We start from the raw sequence: 19,566 nt of genomic DNA, 5'->3' as shown, positions 1-19,566 counted from the left end.
AAATAAGATAAAAATGCTAACATCAAGCTCACAACTCAAACCCAATGTGAGCAACATGATAATCTTTTAATATAAAATCAATTTTAAGTATTTTTTTCTTCAAAAAATAGGTAATTGAAGATGTGCCCCATCATAAATAATGATCATACTTTTCTTATATAGTAATTATGGATTGTCCATTTTCTTATTATTATTATTATTATTTTTTCACATATACCTCTTTTCTGACACACCCTACATAGGTGAACTCGAACTCATGATCTTAGTGTTGAAACGCAATCCATCTATCACTGAGCTATGTAATTGGGATTGTTCATTTTTTTATTATTTATTGGCTAGTTATGATCATACTCAGGTAGATTTTTGTAATGATGGATGGTATATATATCTAAGTAAAACCTTTTTGTTATGATAGATATGGATCATCTTCAAATTTATTGTTTTGAACTTTGTACACGCTGGAGCATCTCTCCCCTTCACTCTCCTTCAGTCACTTTCAATGCAGACCTGACTTTCAAAGGATACAAATTTCTTAAGAGCCTGTCACAAAAAGCTGTAGGCCCACCATGATGTCTGTGTTGCATCCACTCTATCCATCAGTTTCAACCTGTTACTGTATGGACTGGGTCCAAGTAGGCGCTCTGTAGAGCTGACTTTGATGTATGCGTTTTATCCAGGCCGCCCTTTACTCCGACCCTTGAAGCTTTCCTAGGTTTACCATGATATTTATTTGCCATCTAACATGTTGATAAGGTCACGTTTGATCAAAACTTCTTCTGCATTTGGAGAAGTTTTTAATAGTGAGCATTCAATCCCAATTGTGTGGTCCGCTTGAGCCTTAGATTTGCCTTATTTTTGGGCTCATATGATAAAATGATCAATCGAAATGGATGGACAGCATAGATAAAACACATTTCGCAGTGGACTCCATAGAGCCCAAAAATCCAAGTCTGATTGGGTGAACTGCGCTGCATGTATCTGGGGCAAGCATAACGCTAGCAGGATTTGATTAGATGGCATAGGCTGAACAACTCTCAAGTTTTGTTTAGTCCCATGGTGATTTATTATCCAATCAAATCTCACCACCTTGTTTTTGTACTAAGCTAGGTACGCACAACGACAGTACCCAATCCAAATCCCCAATAATCAAGCAAATCTAAAACTCAAGTGGATCACAAGAAATAACGGAGATGGTACACCCATCAATATTAAAACCCTCTTCATGCTCACCTATGTTTTGGATCAGGAAGAAAATTGTCTTGTTTATCCATGAAGGAATTGCTGTTTCGTGTGGTGTGGCCCACTTGAGTTTTGGATAAGATGATATGACGAAATTAATGGTCAGACTAGATCTCATACAAATATCAAGATGAGCCACATGTCACATACGTCATCATGTGATAACCTAATTTCAAACCTTGCGTTGCTGTCACCAAGAAATTCAAGCCTTGCTTCGCTTTCATGAAGAAAATTTAAAGTCTTGGTTAGTTTTGTACTATTTATAAAATGGTGCTATTGAATAGCTGTCCAGACCATTAAAGTAGTAGATCCCATTGTAGTTGGAGCATACCTCTAATATCTCATTAAACAAGAAATCCAAATCATTGAATTAATTAATAGTTATCAAATGGATGATTAAATGTAAAATTGTAAGTGGTCGAAATTTAAAATTTGGGTCGAATGTTTTTGCTTATGCTCCTTCATTAGTTAGGTTAGCGATTTGGATGGCCTGAATTACTTTACAATCAAACCTGATTTCGATGGCCTGAATTGCCTTACAAGCATGCCATATTTACAATTTTAACAGAAGGCTAATCTCTAAATGGTGCAAAAATAAAATAGGAGTCTTAACCTTCTTATGGGTTATTGTTAGAGTGAGTGGTGTGTATGTAGTGTGTGACGTCCATCACACTACCACACAATTTCATCCTTATTTTATTATAATAAATAAGATTAGAAAAAGGAAAAACCTTAATATCTAATTTCTCAAATTATCTTGATACCTGAGTTAGGATTTTTTAAACCCTAACCCAAAACCTAATCCGACCATCGAGCTGCACTTCTATCACCGCCACGCCAGACTTATTTTTGTGTTATCAAAGGCGTAATATAAGGGGTGGTATGGATGCAAGATATTCATGTGTAGGCCACACATGTGATGTATCCGGGCCATTCATTAGGCAGGCACACTGCAAGCATGCCATGCATATACCAAAAATCAGGATGGTTTACTCATTAAGTGAGCTACACAAGTATATTTATTTCAGACAGTTGGATATTTTTCTAGCTATCCACTTTTTCAGATAGGTTTGACTTTGCTATTAGTGAACCATAGTTACCGATGTACCCTACCTAACAAATGGGCCGTTTTCTTAGTTCATCATATGTGACTGCATGCACATGGAAGCATCAATAAATTAATCAACTAGGAAATTAAAAAGAAATAATTATTTCATTTAATGAATAAACCAAAAAACTTCAGTACCACATGGGTCGGTGGTGTCGGGACATGGAAGGATTTGATTCGATCACAGGCCGTATGTACTCGACTTAATAACTCTAAAATATACCGTTGTTAAATTTGGGCGATGGAGTATCTACTTAACCAAACAACCTTCAAACATGCCAGGTCAAATTTGGGTTCGATAAGGTACATTGTATGAATGGTTAGGATCATAAACAGATTACCCCACATTTAATAGTTTCGTGATCCAGACCATTGATGTGATGCGTTGAATACCAGTGAAAAAGGATTTTATTTTATTTATTAAAAAAAAATTATATTTAAATATTTCATATACTCTAAATTAAATATATTAACATCTATAAAGAAATACCAAAATTTAAGACATAGAAATTGAATAATTTTAAAATAATGTATATTAAATATATATATATATATAATTAATTAATTATAAAAAGAATATGACAGAGTAAAAAATGATGCAATCTCGCAGAAGCCAGGTGGGGCTCACCGTTGAAACATTTGTGGGATAATAGAAATTTTGGATCATACTAATATTTTTTTCATTTTTAGTTTATACCCATGGGAATGACCTCATGAATGTTTTGGATGGCATATAAACATATCGATGGACCCAAGAAGGTTTCAACGCTAGGCATTTCCTCACACCTTTTCCTATCACGTGGCTCATTGAGTTTTAGATCTGTTGGCACGCATTCTAAAACGAGTTGGCAAATAAGATTGAACTTTCTGCCATTGGAGGTAACAATGCAGATTGCCTGGAGACTAGGTTATCATGGATATTGCTTATGATACCACTTTGTGGGGACCACAATGATGTATGTGTTTTATCTGTACCGTTGATCCATTTTGCCAGTTGATACTTCATTCACGTTTATGTAATATTATGTTTCATGGCAAATAACCTTTTCCTATGGTGTGACCTATTTAAGTTTTGGATCTGTCTCATTGGGGGCTTATGCTCCAAAATGAGCTGGCAAAATGGATAAGTAATGTGAATAAAACACATACATCACTGTGACCCCCATAAGCCTAGTCTCATGGCAATCTGCATTTGAGTCATTCTTCTTTTGGTACATACCAGTACTATCTTAAATATATGGTTGTTAAGAGTAACCAATAAATGATCACAATACCTTCTTCTTTCAATACAAACTCTTTTGGTACATACCAGTACTATCTTAAATATATGGTTGTTAAGAGTAACCAATAAATGATCACAATGCCTTCTTCTTTCAATACAAACTCTTGGGAGAAGAAATTCCTTCTCGAAAATACACAACAATGTTGAAATTAAAAGAAAACAGGGAAAATATGTAAAACACTACAAATTTATATGGTTCCCTTTGAGTCCGTTCATGAAGTCACATTAATCTACTATCCTATAATAATAATAAAATAAATAAATAAACCAAAGAAGCAACTCTCAATATAATATATATTATCACAAACGAATTAGGATTTACATGAAACTACATGTGAAATTATGCATCTTTGATTATCAGACTCTATAGATCCTAACATAAACGCACCCCATTTACTACTAATGAGGTTATATACAGGAGGTGTTGGGTGACATATTAAAAACATAAGGGTTTCTAATATGAGGAGTTTCAACATGAGGTCTCGTTGTTCAATACCCACAGGTGGTGAAATCCCACTACGACATACGTGGGTGTGTGTCGGGTGAGTGTGTAAAAATAAAAATAAAAAGGATTAGAAACATAAGGCCCTTTTTTTTTTTTCTTTCTTAGAAATATAACCAAAATATATTACATGCATGTTCTCAACAATTTTATATGCCTCGGACATGTATTTAAATCTAAACTGTCTATACTGTGGTCCTCTCTGGATGGAGAATAACCCTAATATCCTGTGGATTGGATAATCCTATACTCTGCTTAGTGGATGTTTGTTTATTGAAATCTAGATGTTGATCTTTTTATGTCTTGTTTTAAAAACCATCATTAGTTGTCCAATGACCTGCTAGTTAGGGACCATTGACAGGGTGCTTTTTTTAGTTATCCCAAACTATAGTGAGGCCTATGTTTGAACGGTTTAGATGGAGAGATCCGCATGCAAATTGTATAGGTTAGATCCTCGGAACTAGTACTTCAAGAGACATTTCCACCCAGAGTTGCTGTTTTAAACGTTACTTAAATGTCCTTGAATTTTAAATCAAAGCTAACATTCCCTTAATTTAAAAAGGGTAAGGGGTGTCAATGGGCCTGGCTCGGGCCTGAAAATTAATTTCTGAATAAGCCCAGCCTGAAACAGTTCAAAATCCGGGCCGAGACCTACCCAGGCCCGGCCGGTTGACAGCCCTAGGAACTAAGTAGTTTCACACACAGGAAGAAAAGAAAACGGATGAAAGTTATTGGTAATATAAATGTGTTTGCATAAGTTACAATGCATCCAGCCAGTTTTTACGGCCCACCCAGCAAATAACATCCAACTTTTCACATGCGTGCAACATCCAATCCGTTCAATAGTTTGTCTGCATCATGAGAATCACCTCTTGTAAAAATCAGTCACATCCACTCCTCAAGTGGACCACAATTATATTTTTTATTTATCAATGGGTATAAATTTTTTTCAATGGTATGGTCCACCTGATGAGTGGATGGGACTGAGTTTTGCACAAGATGATCCCCATGATCGGCTTAACTCATTGGAAGGGTTGTATATCTATCACATGCACATGATAGATGGGAAGCTATTCGCTTTAAATTATGGTCCAACAACCGGACTTAGGACCTATTCAATAGTAATCATCTGATTTTTCAGTTTGAATTTAGAACCAAACCATCTTATTTTAACGATCAGATTTATGCTAATTCAAAAATATCTGAGAAATCTTGTAGAGATCGCTTGACAAGAAAACAAATGAACTCATTAAGTGGGCCATGCTATAGAGATCATCATCTGTCCACTGATTTGGCTATGCGATCCACATTATGAGTGGCTGACCTGACTTGAAGCAAATGGAATCTCAATGGCCTAACTAGACCGTAGGACGGATTCTAGATATGTTGTAAAGTTGGAATACTTCTCATATTTGGATCATTGAAAACTGACCCACGTATCAATGACCTGACTTCCACAACAATACTCATCGTATGAACTATTTGGATCATTGAAAGATGACCCACATTCAAAATTGAGACTCATCCTATAAACGATTTAGATCATTGAAAGATGACAAACGTTCAGGCTGAAGTCCTAACGTATGGTATTGCAATGCATCTGCATGTATTTGAGCAAAACCTCTTGGCAAAAGGATGGTTGAGAATGAAAATGCATCAACACTCCATATTCAACTTGAAAGGGTCCAAAGATTCTATGGCTGCAATCTTTCCATCTAACAAAAACTGGATGCTTGGACCATCATCTATTGTTATTGTAAAGGCAGAAAAATAGAAAATGAATCACTTAAAGATAGGCTTAAGGCGCGTTACGATGTCACTATCTTTAACGCGATATTCGCACCTTACTGGTGATTAAACCAACTTGCAAGAGAGTTACAACAAATTCGCCTTCAGAATACAATAAGCCTCTTCTCCGAGACTAGAGAAATATAGATTTCAGCCTATAAAATCGAAAACCACACCCTGAACACACTTTTATAGCGTACAACCCCGACTTATGTGCTGTTATATTTTACCCCTTACCTGTAAGAAAGTTACAACAAATTCGCCTCCAGAATACAATAAGCCTCTTCTCCAAGACCAGAGAAATGTAAGTTTCAACTTATAAAATTGAAAACCGCACCCCGAACACACTTTTATAGCGTACAACCCCCAACTTCTATGCTGTTATAATTTACCCCTTATTTGTAATTTACTGCCTAAAAGTTATTTACAATTTAGCGCCTGAAAACTGTATCTTTCCAAAAAACGAAAATAGTGAAAAAGAAGAAGACAAAGAGGAGATGATTGGAAATTGTGAATTCGGATTAACCCAAAGATAGGTTTATATAGAATCACAACAGATGCTTGAGGCCCTTTTTTATGAAAAACATCTTCTTTCATGGTGTCTTTTCATCAGTGGTATCTTTCCAACCACGGCATTTCTCCATTTCAAATTCAAAAAATGCTTCCTTTACCAAGAGGCATCACCATTCACACCAACAAACACCAAAGCCACAACCATTCTTTTTTCAAAATAAAATTACTATTCTTCTTATTCTGAAAAAACCCAACATCATCCACAGTGGACCCATCATATCAATGGGTTGGATCACTGTCAAAATGGAGCAAACTTCCAACAAAAGTGGTGCTATACAATTCCCCTTCCACATGCTTCCTTTTCGCGCAGTCGTGTTTTACGTCTTCTACCGTTCCTTGCACTCGCCTGACACGTGGTAACGATGCACACGTGTGAGAGATAAGAGCAGCTCTTGAGGTGGCAACGGCTGTGAAGGTGCCGTATGCAAAAACCGGGCCTATATAATCATCAGGTGGACCACAACTGTACAAAATAATGAATAGTTAATTAGAGACTCGCCAACGGTCCTAACTCCATGTAGATATGTTGCCCATATGGCGATCAACCGCTGAAAACTTGTGGTAGACTGGGCCACAGGCTAGGGAAGCATAACTCGCCCTAACGTCACTAGGCCATAACTTAGACAAGGATTTAAATGATAAAAAGGCTAATATCTACTTAAATTATTAGATAGATCTGTCAATGCACCATAGATGTAACTGAATATAGAATTAGCGGAAAGGTGGGTTGGGCTATGGAATTAGCTGGTGCCTCTAGAGGTATTTTTTGGCATGTGAAATATTTATCATGCACAAAACCTTGGAACAAAAAAGAAGAAGCTCCATTTACTTGTACATAAATGTAGATATATCGATATCAAAGTGCCTGTGTATCATCCGTCAGTCTGCTAGAGTATCAGAGTTTTTTGACCAAAGAAAATGCCAACAGTACAAGTTTAGTGTGCAGAACAAGATGTGGAAATATAAAATGCACCAGCGAAATGTGGCACGCAAATCCTTCACAATGGTTGCCCCTTTCAGCCATTGGTTTTAAATCTAAGCATCATGTTCCCCATGACTAGACCCGCCTGATTTATGGTCCACGGTATATAACGCAGTGGCAAACATCCTTGATATTTAATGGGCCACTTCAATTATTTGGGAATTGCCTGAATGAGTTGGCCCACTCATCATATCCAATCTTGATCGTATGGTTGTAGAACTCAAAACTCCACACTGCACCATTCCCGAAATGGAGCAACCAAACCCCTGCTGCTCCACTGTAATGCCTATGAACCAAACTGTATAACTTTGGGGCCTACAAATTGCCATAAGGTGTCTCTAGTCGTGATTCGCCTGAGTCAGGGGGTGACTCGGGGTATTGAACCAGATTGAGTCTGACCAAGACCAAACTCAGGCCAATCACGCAAGACCGGCCTGAGTTCTAAAACCATAAGCATACTGTCCTATCAGGCCCATATCAGGGCCTGCAGGCCAAGCTTTGGTCAACAATTACCATTGAAAATACATCAAACATAATGTCTGGAGAGTTTACAGGGCTTTTTTCCTTTCTTTTTTTTTTTTCCTCCTCTTTCCCAAAACAAAGCTACCAGCAATTCCTTCCAAAGGTGAAAAAAATACTAACCAGCTGCCATTCGGCATCGACTACGAAGCTTATGAATGGGCCTGTGCATGCTCAGGCCTGTGGGTGTACTCGTAATCTAGGTGGACGAAAGCACGCTCAATCTCCGGCAGTTGTTCAAGTTTCTCCTGCAAGTTCTCACCAATGTCATGTGCTTCCCGCAATGGCATGTCTGATGGCAAGACAATGTCGACCTCAACGAAGTAGTGTGACCCAAATGTGTAGGCCCGCACAGTATCAATGTGCCTTATGGCCTTGTGATGGTTCCAACAGAGATATGTAAGTTTCTGTAGATACTCTGGTGCAGCTGTTCGGCCTATGAGTGAGTTCACATTTTCCAGCACAGTTGTTGACCAGGTGCGAATGGTGTACAATGCCAGCTGCAGTGGACAGGTAACATCATGAATGTGCTCAGTGCGTGCATACATAAATAAAAAGTGTGCATACATAAATAAAGAGTAGAGGATCTCTCATCATGGTTCTCGCGTGCAAGATCTGGGTTGTTCATCAGGTCGGGCCCACCACCATGTATGTACCATGGCTCGAAAATCAGTACTGTCCAGTCATCACATGAGCTGCACATGTTCTAGAAAAATAGGTGGATAGAAAACAACACCAGACCAGCTTGATTATTGGACCATGACACATACATGGTGGGACACCTGATGAATGGTCCTGTGCATCCCATACAAGTGCCCCATCACGAGAGTGAGAATTGAGAACAGCTATGTAGAGGAATGTAATTGTCACTAACAATAATAGCTCCAACTGGGTCAATCCAACCAGTTATGTAATTGGCAAGAAGGGCTGCAATGAGACCGATGACATTGGTGATCACATCGAAGAAGTGATCCTGAGCGTAGGCTTTGACAATCTCATTGGTGAAGGAGCGGCAGTAAACAACCAAGGCAAGCTTCACTATTGTAACCGACAGCATTATGCTGATCACCCATCGCTCCTGCACCTTTGTCAAGCTGAACTCATCCTCCTGCAGTGGATGACTAGAAGCATGAGTAACGGATATTTACAACGGCCATCCAACAAAGTTTCTACAGCAGCATCCCAAGGATGGGTAGGAAAACAGTGCTGCGTTGAGACCAAAATAGGTGCCGCAAGGGCCTCCTGCAATCAAAATGGCTCCAGACATGAAATGGAGACTAGCCCACATGTGGGGGCAAAAATGGCATCTGTTTGGAGAAATGAAAATCACAGTAAGCTGAGAATTGAGATAAGATGCACACTTACATCAGATATCAGTGTGCGGGCGGACTCTAAAATTATCTGCAGACCCAACGTGGCCATGACAGAGGCAAAGACAAGGATTCCCTGCAGCACATCATTTTCATAGTGAAAGACCAGTAATGAAATGACAAACTGACTCAAAAGACAGATTGTTACAACATGGTCTATTTTTCAGCAGCATTGATGTCAGAAAGAAAAAAGCATTGTTTGAACTTGGGCAGGACAAAACATTTCATATAATGCACTTCAAATTGGTGATGTATTCTGAGGGAACTGGTGCTCCACGAGCGATCAAGTAATCCTCATACAATGCTGAGAAATGCAAGAGACATTGAAAAGCCACATAACATTTGTAGACGCAGCATCCACGTACAGCATCCAGGCCACTCATCAGGTTGACCCCACATGCAAGATGACATAGATCATAGGTGATTTTTGTTCTATAACCACCCATTTTTTCACATACACATGGCCCACCGATGAGTGGACTAACTTGGTTTTCAGGCCAGATCATCTGCATGGGGAGTCACACTCCCACCTGCTGAACTGCCTAGATCTCACATGCGTGAGCCATGCTAGAACATTGGCCTCAATTCACTTTTCAACCTGCTATTGTGGAGATAGCATTTCTCTGCCATACACATGCTGCATCAGCTCCATGCTAAATCTTTCATCGTAATGGAAGAACTTCAAACCAATCAATTAATTGAGAACATAATTCTTCAGTGGGAAAGAAAAGGCTGCTCACTTCCTATCTATGACAGAGATCCTCAGGTTTCAATATTGATGATCCAACATACCCAAATCCTTGCCATAATCAATAATTGTACACATACTCAGGGCAAATTGCTTCCTCTAAGTTTTATGGATCACTTTGAAAAACAAGGTAACTTATTTTAAAACATGCACAGCCTTCAAACACTTTTTGCATGCACGAGAAGAAAAGCTGCAACTAAAATCAATGGCATTCCACCTCAAGGTTTGAAGTATGGTCTGAAACCAGTACATATCATCTGATACAGACCAGTATCATCCATGAAAGATACGGCTGTATAGGCCTGGAAGATCATGATACAAGGTGATACGGGGCAATACGACCCTGAATCGGTGGTGAACAATACAATTTGCCAAAACTGATTTTTAAACCATGTTCCACATTGTGACCTTTGTGATCACCACACCCTAAATGCTTAGACATAGGGCTTTAACCCCAAATTGCAACTTTGCTAAAGTAGATAGAAGGACAAATGTAATCCTATCAAGAAAGGAAAAGAACTTCACATTTGCAGAAAGCAGCCAAGACTAGGAGTGGACAACATGGCTAGACAATCGAGGAAGCGGCCTTCTATAAATGATGAAAGCAACAATGTCTAACACACAAATAGAACTTTTGGAAAGTTAGTGTGACCAGTGACCAGATTGATAAAATGTCAAAAGCCTATTTTTCCATGGAGAGGCTTCTAAAGAACAACATCGCTCAGAAAAATGAAGTGGCCGGAAAGCCACGAGGGGACTGAATTCTTGAAGGAATGCAAACATGAAATTATGAACAGCAAACTACCATTTCTCTGAAGTGTCATGTCGTCATTGCTTTTATTTGAAGGGGGTGGGCCCTTCAAAGCCAACAATTAGAAAAGGATTAACATGTGGTACCAAATCACACTTCGTAAAATGTATCAAGAAGACCTGTGACCTGACTCCTATTACGTTTTTTTTGTTTGTTTGTTTGAAGGCACCTGGCTCTTCTTACCAAGTCAAAGAATAAGAACCCAGCCAATAGACAAGAAGATAAAGAACTTCATCAAGGATATCATGCTCATCCAGGAAAAGAAGAAAGGAGAAGAAGAACTTCATTAAGGATATCATGCCCATCTACCCAAGGTATTCCATAACAAAACATGTAGGTGCAGGTACTTGTACCCTTTTTCTTTTCCTCTTTTGGAAGGAAAGAGTACATATTTAAGGGTATTCTTAACACTTTCCAGCTCGTGAACTGTCAAACGTTTCTAATTACATCATTGCTCCAATGAACTGTTGTTGTGCTCAAGGTCTAAAGTTGAAATGGATGAACACCATTTACCAATTTCTAAGGTGTAAGGCTCTTCTTCTTTTAAATGTGGGTGCAAGTAAACTGAAAAGAGGGCCCAACAACTGTTATAACTGAATTCCAAACATGCCAGGGTCAAGATACGTATAGCTTTCTTACAATCACGGTAATTTGTACCTGCAAGGTGAGTTTTATAACCTGCAACCTTCTTTTGGATGGCAAAATGAAGGCCATGCCTCCATCTAGTTCTAGGAGGGATGACGGACGGAGTTCATGGTAACCTTCCTTCAAACTTTGCCTTGGCAAGTTGGGAGAACCCATATGCCTCTTTTGTTTGAAACCATGTTATATGCATTTTGCATGGATAAATAAGGGTCCAAGGCCCTTCCTACCAGTTGTTTTGAATGTCGGTATCCATCGCGTATCGGCCTGGCAGAAAAATGATACGATACAAAGTCGGGCATATCGGTATCAGGGCCGTATTGATCAGATTTTTTTAAAGCAAAAAAAAATGAAAAAATGAAATATCCAATAATCTATCTTTGTGTGTGTGTGTGTGTGTGTGTGTGTGTGTGTGTGTGTTGACCATGTATCGGATGGTGTATCGGACCATTCTTTGATGAGAATGTTGCTCGTCGGTTTGAGTTGTTGAAGGTCAACCAAATGGGCCTTAGTTGAATGCAAATCAAGCATGATTTGGTGAACTAGGGCCCATTACATTGAAATACAACAAACATAAGATGAAAATATAAAAAAGAAAGTGAAGGTTTACCTTTTTTTCTGATTTTCGCATAATAGTCCACTTCACTATGATTTGTTGAATCACATTCAAATCATTTGTTTTGATCCCAAAAAAGGTCTAGATCTAGACTAAAATGAGTTTTTAAGCTTTCTTCCATTATTTAAATGAGAGAGAGAGAGAGAGACGTGAGTGATTTTTTTTTTTTTAAAGAAAAATTCAAAATTGGGCTTTTATGAGCATATCAGCCTGTATCGGCCCCGCATCAGCCGATATGGGTCAGTTTTTTCATATAGGGCCGAAACAACCCCATATTGCATATCGGCTCATGCCGATATGGATACGATACAGCCGTATCGGCCGATACGATACGGATATTCATATCCATGGTCATTCACCCACCACATCAAATATGTAAGTAGTAAACATGACCATTAGCTTTGCTGCCGTTGTCTTGATGAAATCTGTGCAAAGCAGGGTTTCCTGCATTCTTCTCATTAGGAGGGATGAAAGTGGGCCAGGCCAGGCCAGGCCAGCCCATGTGTGGTCTGCTTTGAGCTGATGATAAAGAGCCAAGAATTAAAGACCAAAGAGCTAGACTTAGACATCAGTTTTTCTTTTTCTTTTTCTTTTAAAAACCAATTGTGCCAGGCCTGAGTTTTAATGTGCATAAAAGGCCCGACTTGACAGCCCATTCCAGTCCAACTTATTGCACACTTGGCTAGTGGGCTAGGCAAGACTTGGATATAGATACCTATCTAGAAAGAAGGCTTCAACAAGCCTCAAACGACCAATTTACAGCCCTACTCATTACTGGAGGGGTCATAAGATCCCCTCTTTGGTTTCTCATTCTTGGGCTTTTGGCTGCTCAACTCAGACAAAACCTATCACACATTGACAGAATTAACATAAACACAAGTTATTGAAATTTGTAAAGATAAATTAATAGAGTAATACCACACAATTGAAAATCAGTCCAGGCCATCACCTTGTGACATTATGCTTGAAAATTTGAACTCAACTCGACCATCATGATGATGATCAGGATGACAACTCGATAATGTTTTTGAACCACATTCCTAAGTCAATTGACTTAAAATAGAACAAATTAAGGGGAAAAACTGTAAATACAGAAAAGCAAGGAAATAAAAGGATTTTTTTTTTTTTTTTGAAAGATGACGAAGGAAATAAAAGGATTGAGGCATGATCACTGGGAAACAAACAAATAAAAAAGAAAACGTTGACAGTGGAGATGTTAAGAAGAAGTAGGCACCTAGAGAAGGCATTGTTGACCAAGGTTTTGACATCAGTATCGGAGGGTGTATGGGCCAGTCCCAGAAACAATACAATACGGGGCATATCAAACTGTATTGAACCCGTTTCAGACAATCTGGAAATGTATCAGACTTTGTTTTGCCCCAAAAAAAAAAAAAAAGTATGAGAAAAAGGGGGAAAATGTAAAACAACAAAGTCAATCTTTATTATTATTATTATGTTTCAAAAATGCATTCAATGGTGTATCAAACCATTCTTTGATAAGAATGTTATCTGTCAGCTTGAGTGCAACATTTGATGATAGGAACATAAATGGCCATCCTTACACACATCATACTGATAGGAATAAAGCGGATTAAGCAAATTGTAATGAATGAAATTATAATGTGTGCATGCATGTGCAAGAAGGGCACTGACCAGTGGCTGCATTCGCTTTTTCCCGATAGGATATTGGTAGGGGTTTGGAGTCTGCATAGAGAATGCAGTAAACCATAGGATAAAACCTGATAAGAGATCGAGAAGCGAATCTAACGTGGATGCTATGATTGCCAACGAACCGCTCCTTATCGAGGCATAAACTTTGGCAGCAAAAAGGAGCATATTTGCAATATTTGATAATCTGATGGCCAGCGTTTCACTTCTAGCAGTCCGTTCACGCTCTTCCTAGAAGCAGTGACAGATTCATGTCAGTCCAAGACCCTTATAAACTAGGAGTTTACAGCAGTGCTGGATCCAGACCATCATTGTAATGAGCAAAGTATAGAATGCAATGCATATACAAAACCTTTGACATTCCAGGAAGAAAACCACGATCTGCTAAGGCATCCATTTCATTGAATCCCTCTAACATTTCCACCTGCTGCTGATAATACTCGGCCACAACATCTTCCGTTGCTAGACTAACCAAGCAAACCAATCAAAACAGGAACAGTGCAATTTACAGACACATATTTCACCAAAGAAAGCTAATGCTATAGGCTCACACATAATATCAGATGAGAACCCAATTAAATATGTTCACATAAGTTGAACAGAACATAGAAAATAAATGGCATTCAAAGTATGGCATTTTCTTAGGAACAGGGGTAAAACAACTAAGAGGAGATTTTAAAGGTTCTAAAGTTTTCAACAGAACATATTGAATTGGGGTATGAAGGAACCCTTTTTTATGAATCATGGGTGTTAACCATTCAAGGAAATATGTTAAAGGTTTTCAAATTTCCAAGAAAAGATTGAATCAACTTTGCAGTGTGCAAAGTTTTCAATTAGTTTTAGAGAACCTTTCAAGAATCTAAGATAATGAATAACATCTAGCACAGGCGTGGGGACAATTTGTTTAAAGCATCAGTTAAAACAGGTACAAGTGAATGTAAAATCTTTCTTTGAAGACCACAAGCACAAGAAGTTCTACTTCCAGCTCTTCAGGAGCTGAAGAGACCACCATCAGCAACATTGACTTGTGCAGAAATTCACCTATAGGACTTGAAATTTCTGGATACTTCATTCACATTGTGAAAAGTGATTATTAACTCAATGCTAGTAGAGATTATGATTTCAAGCAGCTATTCACATGCTCATGAGTTCATGCACACTTCACATAATTTTTTTACATCACAATCGCACAAAAGCAAATAAACATTCATTTCCTTACATTGTTAATTGTTGGAAAGAGCAATTAAACCAAGAATTAGTAAATCCTCGGGTCTATAAAATATAAGAGTTATCTCAGAATATGTTCCCAAATGCACGTATCTGCTCAGAGTATCAATATCAACATGATATGCATCTTAACAGAGCTCCATTGTACTTAATCCCTGCAATTTCTCATGGTATTAAAGTATCATATGACTATTGGAACCCTTACCAGCATCCCATATTTGGAAAATACAGTCTTAAGTTACTGGGCATCACTTATTTTATAAAACTTCTTGTGGCGTATGGGATCAAAGGAAGATCCCAAGTTGGAATGAGAAAGGAGGAAGAAAAAAAAAAAAAGTCTTTGATACAGGAGAATCTCTTTCGAGGTCCTAGCCATCCGATCATTGATTTTTTTATTTTTTTATTTTTTGGTTGAATGTGGATCATTGTTGTATATCGTTTACTCACCATCTATTTCTGCAGGCCAACTGTCTATATATTAGATACGTAAACAGATTTCTCGGACGCGCTCCATCTACCAGTAGGATCATTGAAAAACGATCCTACTCTAACATGCGGTTCAAAATAGCAGCCGATATGTTACCGCACCGAGAAGCGATACAAGGGTGTATCAGCATCTCAGTTGCAGACACAAGTGTCTCGTACCAGACGATACACATGTGTCTCGGCCAACACGTCACAAAGGCGTCTGTCTGTTGTGGTTTTTTTCGCCATTTTTCCTCATTTGAACTTGGAGGACGGATCGATCTAGGGCTTTCTATGTAAAAATTCTTCAAAAAAATACGATTACAATAAAAACATTTAAAAAAAAAAAAAGTAATTAACAAACAAAAAGATAAAGTAGATAACAGCTTTCCTTTAAATATATATAGAGCTAATAAAAAATCCCCAACCTAATAAGATGATTAAGACTAATTAATCAAATAAATTACAAGATTAACAAAGATAGATAACAGAAAGAAATGAGAGAGACAAAGGCTGACCTAATACTCCAAGACAGTCATGGAGTCCGCGAGGCGGCTTCTCTTTCAACTCCGATCGCTGAAACCCATCGAAATTCAACCGCCAGGATCGCTCAGCGCATCCGGATTCCGGCAAGAGGAGCTCGGAATCCTCAGAACAGACGCCGGATCCAGTCAGATCTGCCATTGTTCCTGTAGGAGAGAGAAGAGAGAGGAAAAAACCCTAGAAGCTTGGAAATGGATAACAGCTACTTTCAGTTGAAATGAAGAAATGCATATATGCATACGATACTCGTATGTTACTGCATTTATAAGAAGCTTTTCGAAGATACGTTTCGTTCCTCTTTTCTTTTCTTTTCTTTTTTTTTTTTTTATCTTTTTTCGAAAGAGATAGGATGTTTTGATTTTGGGAGAAAGGAATTTGAGAGCTTTTGTTGTGGTGGAAGATGGCGGATTTTTTTGAACCAGAGAGAGAGAGAGAGAGAGAGAGCAGGGGTTTGTTGTGATATGCGGGCCGTGGATAGGAGTGGAGTACTCGGGACTTGAGTTTGTCGGAGTGGGGCCCAGTAGACTGTTGTGGTGAGCGGTCATCCAGTACCAGAATGCTGGGACGGTTGGATCTATCTGGACGCCGTTTGGCTAGTGACGCTGCCACTGGCCAGGTGGCTAGTGGTCGGTGCTACGCGGTCCCACCATGATCTCTGTGTTTTTTCCACACCGTCCATCCATTTTTACACATCATTTTAATAATATATCTTATGAATGAGACAGATCAAAATCTCAGGTGGACCACACCATGGGAAAACAGTAGTGATTGAACGTCTACCATTAAAAACCTCCTGGGCCCACCCACTGTAATGTTCATTTCACATCCAACCTGTAGATTTGGTCATAAAGAACTGGAGGAAGGCAAAAAAACAATTATCAGGTTGATCCAAAACTTGTAGCTCGTAAAAGTTTTGAATGGTGAGAGTTCAATCAACCGTATGTGGCCCGCTTGAGATTTTTTTCATCCGGAAAAATGGATGGACGGCATGGATGAGAAACATACATCATGTCGGTCCACAGAGCACCGACCGATAGCCAATCCGTTTCCGCTGAATTTGGGAAGTTTGATAAAGAACCCGTACGCGTGCGTGTGGAGCTCCCTACCATACACATGCAGGCACGTGCGACCACGTGGCAAGCGTCTGTGGGGGCCGAGCATCACATCATGCTGTAAAAATCTGGCCGTTTTTTTCGGACGCTGTCTGGAATCAGGACGCGAATTACGTCCTACCCTGCCAGGACGTACTCGGTCCTGCAGGGGTTATGTGGGGCCACAGGGATGCATGTGTTTTATCCACGCCGTCCATCCATTTTAACGTATCATTTTGATGCATGAAAATAATATATGAGGCTCAAGTGGGCCACACCACAGGAGTTATTGGTGATAATGGCACCACCGTTGAAAACATTTCACGGCCCATCGTGATGTTTATTTGCCATCCAACCGGTTCATAAGTTCTTGATGGGAAAAACAAATATCAGCTTAATAAAAAATATCTGTGGCCCACCAGAAGTTTTCACTGGTAGCATTCAATCCCTACCATTTCCTTCGGTGGGTTCTACCTGGGCCTTAAATCCGCCGGCTAATGCCTTTAAATGATATATCATGACGGTGAGCCCCACAGATCCACGTGCCTCGAATCAGGACAAGAGTCCGGCGGTAGTTCACGAAAAGTTAAGCGATTATCATCTAACACGTGGTATAACCCATCTCATACGTCACTGCGAGTGGGTGGCTGTCGATTGGACTACTGAAACCAATCGTTGAGGAGTACAAACTCTCTATGAAACGACTTTGCCCACTTGATGGAAAGTACCACGCACAGTTATTAGATACTCTGGTTGTGTCCGATGCTTGATACGCATGGACTTATAAATGACGCGGGCGGGTACATATCATAACTCGAAAAAAAAAAAACTCTCCACGACGTGGACACTTGGTTTTTGAAATAACGCCATTGGCTATTTTTAATTTTAACTGTCCTATGATGGTCTATCAATCGAACGGAAGTGGATTGCGTGCTGCTCCCGGGCAGAGACGCGGATTGCGTCCTACCCCGCCCGTCTCTAGCCGCGAACTGGAGCAGTTTCGCGGGCAGGCCCACATTGATGTATCTGTTCATCCAGCTGTCTAACCTCGATTTTTTTAAGTTTGTGTACAAAAAGAAGGATATCCAATAGTAAATAGTCAAGTGGCCCACGATATAGACGACTCTTGTATCTAATGCAACTTTCATTTAATGATTTTGTGCATTTAATGCAACTTCTGTTAAGTATTTGGTTTGGTCATTTTAGTGCTAGGTGTATCTTATTGTTGTGCACGTACATATCTTAAAATTATATGAAAAAATAGAATGACAGTCTGTATAAACAGATACATTACGGTCTATCCACTTATAAAGTTGACTGTTCCTTTCTAGAGACAGGTAAGGCATCATCCATGTCCTCACCTTGTCCATTTTATTTACTAATGAGCTAAAAATAAATAAGTCAAATCGGAAATTCAAGTGAGTCACAAGCAGCTCTTACAATGACACCCCCTACGTTCGAGCCTTCCAGTTTTCTTTTGTCAATTCGTGCACGAATATTCGTTCTTCCTGCTTTTTTATTTAAATATCTTTAAAATAGTGGAGGGCGGGTACCTACTAAACTCTGAAGGTGGTCCACCATAATTTATATTTTTTATCCACTGTGTCCATATATTTTAATAGATAAGTTTGCTTATAGGCAAAAAATGAAGTATACATAGTGCTCAAAATGGATATAACACCACATGAAAGATTTGAATTGAACATTTACTACTGAAAATTTTGAGGGGCTACGGTAGTTTTGGTGCAAGCTTACATTTGCTTTTTCACTCTAGCAATGCTTTTATAATCTTATGAACAAGTTGGATGTTTCAATTGTGGAAATCATTATCCCCACTGTTTCCTTTGATATGATCCACTATATCTTTGGATATGAATAAATTTTGAGATCAATCCCTTAAATTAGATTTTTAAAAAAAATAGATGAACCATGTGAATACACTAAATACATTCAAGGTGCACCAACAGAATTCAGTACTGCAAATTACTCAGTATGCAATCCGATTTCCCTAACCAAACGTAAAGACGTGCTTAACCACTTCGCATGCTGCTTAGGATGGTTGAGTAGGACACGTGTATGGGAGATGATTAGCCATGGGAGGCGTGTTGGACGGACGCATATTAGATACTGACAAGGTTAGTAGGTAAATTGCTAATGAAGGGACGTCACCAAGCTCTCTAAACCCGACTACGGTATATGGGTTGCATCCATATCATCCAACCATTTGTAGCGATTGTTTCATGGCAAGAGAAAAATAATGAGAGAGATTCAAAGTTCAGGTGGACCCATCACAAAAAACCGTGGGACCAGTCACACCACTGTTGAAACATTTATAGGGCTCACCATGATGTATTTTCGTGCCATAACACGATCTCTACAAATGGATGGACGG

The 19,566-nt window shown here is 39.0% G+C and overlaps 1 protein-coding gene across 4 annotated transcripts; it reads right to left on the bottom strand.

The window, feature by feature from the left end:
• Nucleotides 1–6,636: 6,636 nt before the first annotated feature.
• Nucleotides 6,637–16,516, bottom strand: LOC131243580 (metal tolerance protein 5). Of its 4 annotated transcripts, XM_058243042.1 has the most exons (7): nucleotides 16,059–16,511; nucleotides 14,201–14,310; nucleotides 13,834–14,079; nucleotides 9,359–9,439; nucleotides 8,868–9,101; nucleotides 8,117–8,493; nucleotides 6,637–6,955 (listed from the first exon to the last, which is right to left on the bottom strand). In XM_058243042.1, the coding sequence occupies exons 1-6, from the start codon at nucleotides 16,222–16,224 to the stop codon at nucleotides 8,146–8,148; spliced, it is 1,185 nt and encodes a 394-aa protein (XP_058099025.1). In that variant the 5' UTR covers nucleotides 16,225–16,511; the 3' UTR covers nucleotides 6,637–6,955; nucleotides 8,117–8,145. The 4 variants fall into 4 exon arrangements, with proteins under 4 accessions (XP_058099025.1, XP_058099024.1, XP_058099026.1 ...); XM_058243041.1 differs by lacking the exon at nucleotides 6,637–6,955 and having other exon boundaries at nucleotides 7,972–8,493; XM_058243043.1 differs by lacking the exon at nucleotides 6,637–6,955 and having other exon boundaries at nucleotides 7,972–8,493; nucleotides 14,201–14,315; nucleotides 16,059–16,198.
• Nucleotides 16,517–19,566: the final 3,050 nt, after the last annotated feature.

This window comes from Magnolia sinica, chromosome 4 (genome assembly GCF_029962835.1).
Source record: "Magnolia sinica isolate HGM2019 chromosome 4, MsV1, whole genome shotgun sequence".
In the NCBI taxonomy this organism is placed as follows: Eukaryota; Viridiplantae; Streptophyta; class Magnoliopsida; order Magnoliales; family Magnoliaceae; genus Magnolia; species Magnolia sinica.
The sequence above is the reverse complement of the archived record's forward strand: the minus strand, read 5'-3'. Positions and strand labels throughout refer to the sequence as shown.

Bases quoted from the DNA above. Each gene is read 5' to 3' on its own strand.
- LOC131243580 (XM_058243042.1), bottom strand. From the start codon at position 16,224: ATGGCAGATCTGACTGGATCCGGCGTCTGTTCTGAGGATTCCGAGCTC. The intron at 14,080-14,200 runs GTTTTGTATATG...CACTGCTTCTAG, and splicing joins TTCTTCCTGGAATGTCAAAG to GAAGAGCGTGAACGGACTGC. The intron at 9,102-9,358 runs GTAAGTGTGCAT...CATCCACTGCAG, and splicing joins CCCGCACACTGATATCTGAT to GAGGATGAGTTCAGCTTGAC.